This window comes from Panthera tigris, chromosome C1 (genome assembly GCF_018350195.1).
Source record: "Panthera tigris isolate Pti1 chromosome C1, P.tigris_Pti1_mat1.1, whole genome shotgun sequence".
Classification (NCBI taxonomy): domain Eukaryota; kingdom Metazoa; phylum Chordata; class Mammalia; order Carnivora; family Felidae; genus Panthera; species Panthera tigris.
Window position 1 is genome coordinate 104,800,416 of NC_056667.1, and position 10,908 is coordinate 104,811,323.

Below are 10,908 nucleotides of genomic sequence, written 5' to 3' on the forward strand. Positions count from 1 at the left end.
CTCTTTACCCCGCCCACCCCACCTTTTTTGCATTCCTTAATTGGGTCAAATACTTAACCTGACTGCTGCAGGGCAAGGCAAACAACAGATCTCAGGAAAGAAGTTTTATTTCCAAACCTTAGGAAGGCATTACAAATAATGGATAGAAACCCAAATCAAACCCTGAAACAATAGGAGACAGGCCCGCAGGATCCCCAGGGAGACCCAGCCAGTCAGGGGTGGGAAGCAGGGGAGACGCATTCTAGACACATTCTAGATGGAGCCCTCACCCTGGAGCCTGAGTGTGTATATTAGTATGACTACTCCGGGGAAGGGGATCTGGGAACCGGAAAGCCTCACCCCCACCACCCCCAATGTTGCCCTGGATGACCTGGAGGCAGAGAAGGTGGCAGCACATAAGGGCAGGACCTTGGCGTTCACTGCCTGCTGGGATCCCCACCAGTCCATAAATAAGTTACCCTGCGTATCTCAGGAGTTGAGCTGGGGAAGCAAGCAGAAGAGCCAAGGCCTCTGAAAGAGGAGGCAGGGCAGGCCCAGCCTTGGGCACAGCTACAGCAGGACACAGTCTGACTCTTGCTTCGGCCTCTGCCGACGCTCCCCGGCTGGACGTCCCAACATGGCTCCTCTCCCCTGTGTGGGATTGAACAGTGGGTCACCCACCAGCTCAGAAGAGCATAAGGACAAAGGCTCTAGATGGAAGTGGGGGCTCAGTCGGTTAGGCATCCGACTTTGGCTCAGGTCACACTCTCACGTTTCGCGGGTTTGAGCCCTGCGTCAGGCTCTGTGCTGACAGCTCAGAGCCTGGAGCCTGCTTTGGCAGTGGGGAGAGAAAGATAAGATGGGACCCAGGGGAGAGAGACACCTTGAAGAGACCATTGCAGGACTAGCAATGACAAGTGTCTGGATGCCGAGGAGCAGGGCACAGCTCTGGGCCAGTGGGAAGGCCCCTAGGCAGTGACCGCTCACCTGTGGGGAGGCCCGCCCTGGTGCAGGCTGGACTGCTGGCTGCTGCTGGTACTCCTCTTGCTGAAGCTGCTGGGCCAGTTCCAAGTCACTAAGACCCAACGTGCCTTGTGGTTGCTGCTGCAGGGACAAGGCGATTAGGTAGTCCTAGAGAGAGTCGAGACAGAACAAGAGTGGGGAGGTGGGCCGGGGCCTGGGGGACATTCAGGCCAGCTTTATGTTTCCAAACTCATTTTTCTTTCTTTTTTTTTTTAAATGTTTATTTTTGAGAGACAGAGAGCATGAGCAGGGGAGGGGCAGAGAGAGAGGGAGACACAGAATCCAAAGCAGTCTCCAGGCTCTGAGCTGTCAGTCAGCACAGAGCCTGATGCAGAGTTTGAACCCACGAACCATGAGATCTTGACCTGAGCCAAAGTCGGACGCTTAACCGACGGAGTCCCCCCAGCCCCCCAAGACCCATTTTTCTTCTCCTTCAAATTCTCCAGCTCCTCCTCCAGAGCAGAATACACAGACAAGCACATTGTGTGTGGTGACACTCCAGGCATGGAGGCAGTCCGAAGTTAACAGTAAAGGGGCACAGCTGTCATGTGTCATGATCTCTAGATGACCAAATGCATGCCCTGCCTGCAGCAAAGAGCTCCGAGGCAGCCGTGCTCCCTGCACCCTCCCAGAGGCCCCACACACACACCTGGTCTACGAGCCGCTGCTGTTCGGGGGAGCCGTTCCCACCTCCCGCTCCAGGTCCCTTGCCAAGGGAGTGACTCAGGTGGAAGTCCGAGTTGCAGAAGCAGCTGTCCCCATCCACGTTGTGCAGGCTCTCCCATACCACCTGCTCCTCCTGCAGGAAGCCCTGGTCGGTGACCAGCAGGTACAAGTGACTCTGCAAAGAAGAGGACAAAGCTCGTTGGTGGGATAGGTGACACAGAGGCAATGTGATGGCCAGAAATCACCTGGGATGCAGGGACCATTTGAGTCATCTGGTGTGCTGGCTGCCACCTGTCAGCGCAGGCATGTGTGTCTTTGACAAATACGTGTGGCCGTGGGGAGAAGGAAGGGACGTCTGAGCATATGGTCAGCTGGGGGTAAGTATGGCGATCGCTGTGGTCCAGCCTGAGTCCTCAGGGCTATGGGTCCCACACAAGATGCTGCTTCCTACTCTGCTTCCCATGGTTCTCTGGGCTCGCCTGATGGCTCTGAGGATAAATCCTTTGAGAGCCAAAGACCTTTCCCTCTTCCGTTTAATTCCATTCCCTTCCTGGGAGCGGATTTTATTTCCTGTCCCAATGACGACAGGCTTATTCCTTCTGGCTTGCTCTGGCCAGTGAGATGTTAGCAGAAATGACACGCGTCATCTCGAGACAGAGGCATTAAAAGTGAGTGTGTGGTGTCTCTCTCTCTCTTTTCCCTCTCATATTCTAGATTAAAGCTGTTTTGTCAGCCTGGGTCCAAGAGCACAGAGGACATAGGCCAGAACTGCAGCCAATCTGCAATGGCCACGTGGCACACATGAGAAATAAACCTTTGCTGTAGGAAACCACAGGGATTTCAGGGCTTGTTTGTTACCTGAACTCAATCTACCTTCTCCTGTCTGAAACACTGACCAGGAAGAAAAAGCCACAGGGCAGTGACAGGATGCCACCCCCCAGCCCCCATCCCCAAAGCCTTCTCACCTTGTGCTTTGTCATGGTGCTAAAGTGGTTGTTTCGGAAAAAGACGCTAAGTTCACCCTCCTTGGCAGCGGCTGTGAGCTCACACAGTCCATGGTAGGTCAGCTGTGCTGCAGTGGTCTCCAGGAACTGCTCTGCGATCAGGCCTGCCGGAAGGAAGGGCACAAAATTGCGGGGCAAGAGGCTTGGCTTAAATCCAAAATCCACAACAGGAGGAAGGATCATTCATAGAATCCCTGTCAAAAGCCCTAGGGATGAGGGGCACCTGGGTGGCTCAGTTGGTTGAGTGACCGACTTTGGCTCAGGTCATGATCTCGCAGTCTTTGAGTTCAAGCCTGCATCGGGCTCTGTGCTGACAGCTCAGAGCCTGGAGCCTGCTTCAGATTCTGTGTCTCCCTCTCTCTCTCTGCCCCTTCCCCACTCCTGCTCTGTGTCTGTCAAAAATAAATAAACATTAAAACAATTGTTTTTTAATTAAAAAAAAAATAAAGCCCTAGGGATGGTCCCACCTTCTGAAATCCCTTGGGGCCTGGCGGTATTCATTCACCCAACGGGTAGTTCCTTGTGCCTGTACTTTGTGCCAGGCAGCATGCTGGGTACTGTACACAACCGACAGTTCCCCAGATTCTCTCTCGTGGGGTGTTTATTCTAGGGGGACTTGGTGGGGGGAGGCAGACAATAAACAATAAACTGAAGCAGCCATCCTTCCCTCCACTAAGAGTCCTTCCCTCCACTAAGATCCGCAGGAGAGAAGGCAGGGCTGTTACCTTCTGTCACGAGGTTGGTGTCGCTAGAGTGTTTGCAGGTGATAATCTTCTCTACCAGCTGGTTGTAACTCAGCTTCCCAACTGCGCTCACAGCCTCAGGACTCTGCGTGGGCAGTGGGGCGGGGTGGTACCAAGACAATTAAGATCTTTTGAGGAAGGAAATGAAGCAAGCCCGAAAGGATCACAACCCTGTAACCAAAGAGTCTTGACATTTTCTGTACCCAAAGAACAGACCTCCGTGCGTGTGGTCTGCCCGTATTTGAGTGTTACCCCTCTCCCCAGAAAGGTTAAAATTCAAGGAATTCTGCACTGGGTCCAGCCTCTAAAGCCTATTCTCTTCTCAAGCCAATCTAATTCCTAACTCCCCAACACCCACCCCACAAAATGCTGTTCCTCTGTCAGCTTGAGCTGGATAGGAGCCTCATTTGGGCCGTCTCACCCTCACCTGTGGATCGACCAGCCAGCCGTGGTACAGAGGTATGCCTAGGAGGTCAAAGACACTGCACTCAGGAGTATACTCAAAATCAGAGACCCCTGTGAATCGCACATTGACGTCCAGACCTGTGGCCAGTTTAGGCAACACTGTCATTGCATCGTCCACATTCTGGGGTTAGGAAAGAAAATGATGACTATGTCACATCAACATGGTAGATATACATCTTCACCTTATGCAATGTTATAAGTCAGTTATATCTCAATAAAGCTGGCAGAAAACAAGAAGACAATAATGGCTAGTCTAGCCTCCCCTCTCCCGACACCTAGCTCCAGAAATAAAAATAATAAAATTGTTGCTTTTCCTCCCTGGTTCGCTTCCAGGCTACTCCATTCTTCTTTTGCCTCAACCCGTCTTTATCTTGTATAAAGGAACATATTTTCTAGGACAAAGATATACCCTCCTCCTCCAGAAAGAAATAAAAAAGAAACACAGACAAAAATCATAGTTTAAGGGCCCTTCTTGAGAAGCAGAAGAAAGGCCTCTCTTCCTAGCCTCAGTGTCCCCTCACGAACCTGCAAATCCCCACGTCTGCAGACCTTTGCCTCACCTGCTGAAAATTCAGCTGAAGTCCCTCTGACTTCTCCTGGGGCTTGATGGACAGGAGGCAGTCTCCTATAAGACAGGGTCCCTTTTCAGCTTACTCCAATTTCCCCAAAACCTACTTCCTCTTCTCCTAGAGAATGGTCATGGACCACAGATTTTCAGAGCTGGAAACAGCCTTAGAATCTAATCCAGACCTCTCACTTCTCAAGGAAAAGAGAGACTCACAAAGATAAAGAGCCCACCCAAGGTCACGTGTGAAAGTTCAGGGCAAAGTAGGGTTACAATCCCAGGTTGCTCAGGGCAAAGTAGGGTTATGATCCCAGGCTCCCGACACCTTGATTTTTGCTTTTCATTCCCCAGCCCTGCAGAGACGCCCTGTACACCTTCACCTTCCCTGCTACTCTGAGCCCCAAATGGGCAGTCCCTTCCTATTCTGGATTTCTGAGTGGATAGCTCTTGAACCTCCCCAAGGCCTAGGCACTCACCAAGATGGGCCATGAGCTCATCTGATGTGATCACTTCCTTCTGAGGGGACAGCTTCACCTGAAGGCAGAAGGGGCGACCAAAGGGTTAGCCGTGTGTGTATTTTCCTTCACAGAGCACTGAAGCAGAAATACATAGAAGGACTGGGGGAAGGGGAGGGAGTCGTGGGAAAAAAGGCTTGTAACTGGAGTGAGGGAATGCATGTGAAGACATTCCCATTTGCTAGACAACAGAAGATACAAGAGCAAGGCAGAAACTTGTTTCGTTTTGTCTTGTTTTTGTGAATATATTCTCATTTGTTCAAGCTGGAAAACTATGGAGAATAATCTGGAACGTGTCGCCAGGTTTGAGGAGATCGGGATGATCGAGGAGATGGATCAGGGAAGAGTACTCTCCCCAGCAATGTCTAAGCCCCCATCCGGACCCTCTCTTACCTTCCACTGAAGAAAGAGGATGTTCATGATGGCCAGGAGAGGGCAAGGGCCGTTAGTGCTCTGGGTGATGATGGGTGTCCGTTCTCCCTTCCAGGAGATCCACTTTACACAGTAGAAATCTACCTCTGGCTGTCGGGCCCTGGGGGGCTGGGGAAGCTCCTGGGGTCTGGAGCACGCCCCTCCTGTCTCTGCCTCAGGCTGTGTCCCGTGGGCTGGCCCCAGTTGGATTGAACTAGCATTAGGTGCAGGTGACTCGAGGTTATCCTGGCCCTGGGCCAGCAGCGAAGTTTGGTCTACCGTCTCCTGTTCTCTAGCTGCCCCATCAGCATCTCCGGCATCCTTGTCCTGGGGGTGCACATCTGGTTGTGACAGGACCTCACGGTTTTCAGGGCTGACTGCTTCTATAATCCTGGCCTTACCAGAGGCTGGATGCTCAGGTTGATGGTGTTCCATGGTCAGAAGAGGTCAACTGAGGGGCACCAAAGGACTTTCCTGCCCTCTAGGAGTTGCCTAATCTAGGCTTGGTATGTGAAAAAGAGACCAATCCAATAAGGAGGAAGTCATTGGGCTGGAAAGCAAATGGACCCAGAAAAGTCTTGTTAAAGGAATACAGTGTGGAAGCCTGGACAGTGTCTGTACAGTCACTCCTGGCTATGGGGAGTATGTGTCTTTCTTACTTAGCTGGGGAAGCAGAAGGGCCCCAGCCTGAGCTCTTGTCACCCCTAACTTGCTGTGACCACATGGGATCAATGAGGATACAGGGCTTTCAGGTTGGGAGGAAGGATTTCAGCAGGATTGAAATCATTGGATGGAGTCAGCTTTCCTGAAATGATACGGACAAGGAATGGAAAAAGGATGGAGAGAAAGGGAAAGTAAAGGCAGAAAGACAGAAAGGAAAGAGATGGAGAAAGAAATGTTAAAACTGTCCAGCTGAGCCTTGAACAACACTGTTTTCAACCGCACGGGATTTCAACTGAGCAGACCCACCATATGTGGATTTTTTTCAGTAAATACGTGAACAGTACAGTAAATGTATTTTCCTTATGATTTTCTTTTTGTTGTTGTTGAAGTATAGTTGACACACAATTTACATTAGTTTCCTTTTTTTTTTTTTTTTTTTTGACTCTTATTTATTTTGAGGGGTGGTGGAGGGACAGGGAGAAAGGGAGACAGAACCCCCACAGGCTCTGTGCCTAGCCCAGAGTGCCACTCAGGGCTTGACCCCATGAACCGGGAGACTACAACCCAAGCCGAAATCAAGAGCCCAACACTCAACCAACTGAGCCACCTAGACACCCCTTTTACGACTTTCTTAATAACATTTTCTTTTCTTTAGCTTATTTTATTGTAAGAATATAGTATATAATACATATAACATAAAAAATATGTGCCAATTGACTGCTTATGTTATTGGTAAGGTTTCCAGTCAACATTAGGCTGTTAGTTCAGTTTGGGGGGAGTCAAAAGTTATACACAGGTTTTCTTTTTTTTTTTTAATTTTTTAAAATATTTATTAATTTTTGAGAGACAGAGTGTGAGTGTGGGAGGGACAGAGAAAGAAAGGGAGACACAAAATCCGAAGCAGGCTCCAGGCTCTAAGCTGTCAGCACAGAGCCTGATGCAGGGCTCGAACTCATGGACCATGAAATCATAACCTGAGCTGAAGTCAGACGCTTAACTGATGGAGCCACCCAGGCACCCCAGATTTTCAACTGCATGAATGGTCAGTGTCCCTAACCCCTGCATTGTTCAAGGGTCATCTGTACTAATGGTTATTAATACAATGATCTTTAGCACCCTGTAATGGTGTCAAGTTGGTAACCCCCAATATAGCCAGGAGGGTGGTAATTCCTCTGCCCTACACCAAACCCCACTCCCTGGCTGTTCGTGGATCATCCAGAGCACACACAGGCTGCTTATATCCTTAGAGCTACCTTCTCTTTGCTTCATCCCAAGGGTGAAAAGATTAACAATCACAGAGTGCTTGGGGTGAAAAGTGGAGATACAGACAGACAGAATCATCCCCTAAAAGATGAAACACCAGTGAGAAAGAAGTCTTTCTCCTCCAAGGACTCTACTGAACTTTACACAATCCCAAACTGCAGCAAAAAGGTCTTGGGAGGGGCTTCCTGTAAGCCAGAGAGGGGAAATGTAGGCCATGTGGACTTGAATCAGAGACAGGTTCTGATAGGCAACTTCAGATTCCAGCACAAAAACCACTGCCCCACAAATTCTGTCAGTACACTCTCAACAGCTGTAGTCGGCATAGCCAGTTTCTCAGTTCCTCTCTGCTCCCCAATCACCTAAACCTGGAGATACTCTCTTGCCCACTCTTCATATATTATGGAATGTGAAATGCTTTTTATTGACTTACATAAGAAATATTCCCTCGTAACAAGCACAGGGTCATGTACAGAAGTGTTGAAACATTATATTGTACACCTAAAACTAATATAACACTGTTAACTAACTGGAATTAAAACTAAAACTTAAAGGGGGCGCCTGGGTGGCTCAGTCGGCCAAGCGGCCAACCTCGGCTCAGGCCATGACCTCTCAGTTCATGAGTTCAAGCCCCGCATCGGGCTCTGTGCTGGAGCCTGCTTCGGATTCTGTGTCTCCCTCTCTCTCTGCCCTCCCCCACTCTCACTCTGTCTCTCAAAAATAATTAAACATTTTTTAAAAATCTGTTAAAAAATTAAAACTTAAAAAAAAAAAAGGAAATACCCCCCCTTACATTCATCTTCCTGTGCACATGTTCTTCCTATTCCCATGTAGATTGTTTTAGATATAAACCCTGGGCCTGTTTAACCTGCTCTCTATCAGCACTAAGCATCAAATCTAGCACAGACATTTAATTAAGGCTGTGGATGGCAAAAAAATATATAAAAAGCCACAAACGCTGTCCCCTGGAAAACATCTCCCTTCAATCTCTTAGCTCCCCTCTTCCCCTCACTCACGGTAAGAAAAGGGGAGAGCTTAAGACTTGTTAGAAATCTTGTCTTTTCTCCAGCTCCCTCCTAACCTGACACTATGCTTCCTTCTTGTAAAGCGGCAGGAATTCAGGGCTAGGTTAAGGTCTGAGACATGAAGTTGAAAGACGTAAAAGTTACCAAAAGGAGTCTAGTCACCCAAATTGATACTCCTGATTCAAATCTAATTCGTGCTAGCTGCATCTCATTACATGTTGTTAATTTAGAATGAGACTAGCAAAAATTGCCTGCACACCTTACACTGTTTTTTCTCTCTCGTTTTTTCCTCCCCTCCCAAATGACACTTACGTTGAGCCTTGGAAGCAGAAACCAGAGCCTGGGAAAGTTAAAAGAGCTTGGAGAAAAGCAGCATTTGTTTCTTATCTTTTCTGTCCAATGCCAGAAATGATCAATAATTCAGTGGGGGTTGGGCAGCTAGCTGGTGAGGGGAATGAGCCAAAGGAAACCAGGAGCTGGACACCACAGGGAGCTGGGTCCCAGACAAATTGGGCAAAGCTAAGCAAGCTAAGTCTTAAATGGAGGGGCAGGAGACGGAATGAAGGATTTCTACACTACAAGGTGAGCTCCTGGTGGGGTGGGCACGGAGTATGTCTGAACAGGAAAGGAGGAGGGGGAGGGCACTCAAACAAACCAGAATTTCATTATTTTCCTCTTTTCTAAGTCCCACACATTCTCTCCTGCTGGAATTATCCTCTGGTGGTGGGTGAGGGAGTTAAAATAGCCCTGGCCCCTCCCTCGCAGTGGCAGTAAATAGTCAAAAGTTGCAAGAAACATATAATATGGGTGGGTAGCTTCAATAAGCCATACACACCCCCAGGAACCTTCCCACTGAAATCTTCTCAGTCTGACCCAAATCTTCATGCAACTCCGGGTTAAAATTTTGTCCCCCGAATAAGTCAACCGCGCCTCTCATTCCCTGTCTATTTGCTTGCAGGAGAGACGGGGAAGTTTTCATTACAAGAAGTAAACGAAGGGACCACGCCTCGTCCCTTTTACATAGCCCTCCTGCCTTACCTCCTCTCAAAATCCAGACTTGTAGAGACCAGGAGTGGAGGGAGAGTCCATGTCACCTCCCCAGAGCTGGAGAGGAAAAAGAGAACTGGGGGTTGGAGGGGAGGTAAAGGAAATGGTTAAAACAAAGTTTTTTACCTTAAAGACGCTGCTGCTGTCCCAGGACTGAGGAGGAGGGTCCAGCTGTGGCAGTTCGATGGGGCAGGTAGCTACAGTGAGGGGCGCTGCCACAGTCCCAGTTGCCTTTCAGCTGTCAAGGCCAGAGCTTATACAGGTCTACACAGGTTTATGAGCGGCGGTCCCGGCTTGGTGGAGGCCACTTCCGGACCCACGCCCACGACTGGGGTCACCAGAGAAGGGTGGGGGCAGGCTGGGGTGCAGCCTAGGTGCTCCCAGGTCGCCCCAGAGCGTCTTCGGGTTCCCTGAGTTGCTGAGTCTAGGGCGTGCGCTCCAGGCCCAGACTACACGCTGGTTTTCAAAGGAAGTTTGTGGTTTTTCTTTTTTCTTTCTCTCTCTTTTTTTCCCATCGGGACAAAGAAAAACATTAGTCAAGGACGAGCTCCCTGGAGGAGGAGGGGCTTGCCCAGCACTGAAGAATTTCCATCAGGGTTTTCTGACCTGGTCAGCAGCTGGGTGATCAGCAGTGAGGGAGAGAGAAACAAGGAGAGGAAAACAACAGACCCTTTCTCTTCCCTCCGCCTGCCGCTGGAAGGGAGGGAGCGCTTGTGCCTCTCTGGTGAGAACAGGGAAGAACACTGCCCTTGCTGAGCATGGGGAGGAGCAGGGCTGGACAGCAGCAGCCGGTTGGATTGGGCTTTCTCCCTGGGTATGGCGGGCCTTTGCTCTGGATCCACAGAAGCAGGGCCACGGAGCATAACATTTGCATATTTACTCATTTAAAGTTAAAAAAAAGCCTGCTACTTTCTAAGTCCTTACTGTATCTTTTTTTTTTTTCTTTCTTTCTTTTTTTCTAGAAATGGAACTAGTTGGGCTGTGCCCCTGGTGGTGCAGAAGGTGTGGAGGACTCCCCAGGCTCTGGGAAGAGAGGCAGTAGAGAGAGAACTAGCTGAGCAAGCAGGAGATGGAATGAATACCCCTGTGCCCTGGTCCTTGTTCCCAGCACAGGCCTCAGCTTCTCATCAGTCACCTCCTCTCAGTTCCTAGGGGGGCAGGGAGGGTCCAGCAGGAAAAGCTGTCGGTAAGAAATAAAGGGATGGATCAATAAAGGAGGGGGTATTTGATGATGAGAGTGCATTTATTTGTAGTAGTCTGCATACCGTGGGGCTGGAAGGTGGCAGTTGAGGGAGGTTGGAACCCAGCTCTACATTCTGAAGGGCTCTAACTTGACTGGCAGGGCTGCGTCAGGATGAAACTTCAAGCAACTCTGAAGGCTGAAACGTCAGTCTGAACAATTAGGGAGGCAGGAAGCAAAAAACCCAGGTTACAACAGTCCAGGAAAAGGAGACGTTTGCTGAGGCTATAGAAAAAAACAGGCCACCAAGTTGTAAAGCAGCAGGAGTGGCAAGAGACCGTAGTAGGTATTAAAAAGAGACG

General features: G+C 49.6%; 1 protein-coding gene across 3 annotated transcripts; it reads right to left on the reverse strand.

Annotated features, from left to right (window-relative positions):
- Positions 1-89: 89 nt before the first annotated feature.
- MINDY1 (MINDY lysine 48 deubiquitinase 1) lies at positions 90-10,757 on the reverse strand. 3 transcript variants are annotated; one of them, XM_042994054.1, is made up of 12 exons: positions 10,632-10,757; positions 10,449-10,546; positions 9,358-9,423; positions 5,354-6,176; positions 4,922-4,979; positions 4,441-4,505; positions 3,843-4,001; positions 3,398-3,500; positions 2,634-2,776; positions 1,652-1,843; positions 967-1,110; positions 90-630 (listed from the first exon to the last, which is right to left on the reverse strand). In XM_042994054.1, exons 4-12 carry the CDS (start codon positions 5,804-5,806, stop codon positions 550-552), a joined length of 1,398 nt encoding a protein of 465 aa, XP_042849988.1. In that variant the 5' UTR covers positions 5,807-6,176; positions 9,358-9,423; positions 10,449-10,546; positions 10,632-10,757; the 3' UTR covers positions 90-549. The 3 variants fall into 3 exon arrangements, with proteins under 3 accessions (XP_042849988.1, XP_042849989.1, XP_015395681.1); XM_042994055.1 differs by lacking the exon at positions 9,358-9,423 and having other exon boundaries at positions 5,354-5,921; XM_015540195.2 differs by lacking the exons at positions 9,358-9,423; positions 10,449-10,546; positions 10,632-10,757 and adding an exon at positions 9,493-10,337.
- Positions 10,758-10,908: the final 151 nt, after the last annotated feature.

Coding starts and splice junctions, on each gene's coding strand:
- MINDY1 (XM_042994055.1), bottom strand. CDS start 5,806: ATGGAACACCATCAACCTGAGCATCCAGCCTCTGGTAAGGCCAGGATT. Junction 4,980..5,353: donor TCCTCTTTCTTCAGTGGAAG/GTAAGAGAGGGT, acceptor TTCTGCCTTCAG/GTGAAGCTGTCCCCTCAGAA. Junction 631..966: donor CAGGGCGGGCCTCCCCACAG/GTGAGCGGTCAC, acceptor AATCCCACACAG/GGGAGAGGAGCCATGTTGGG.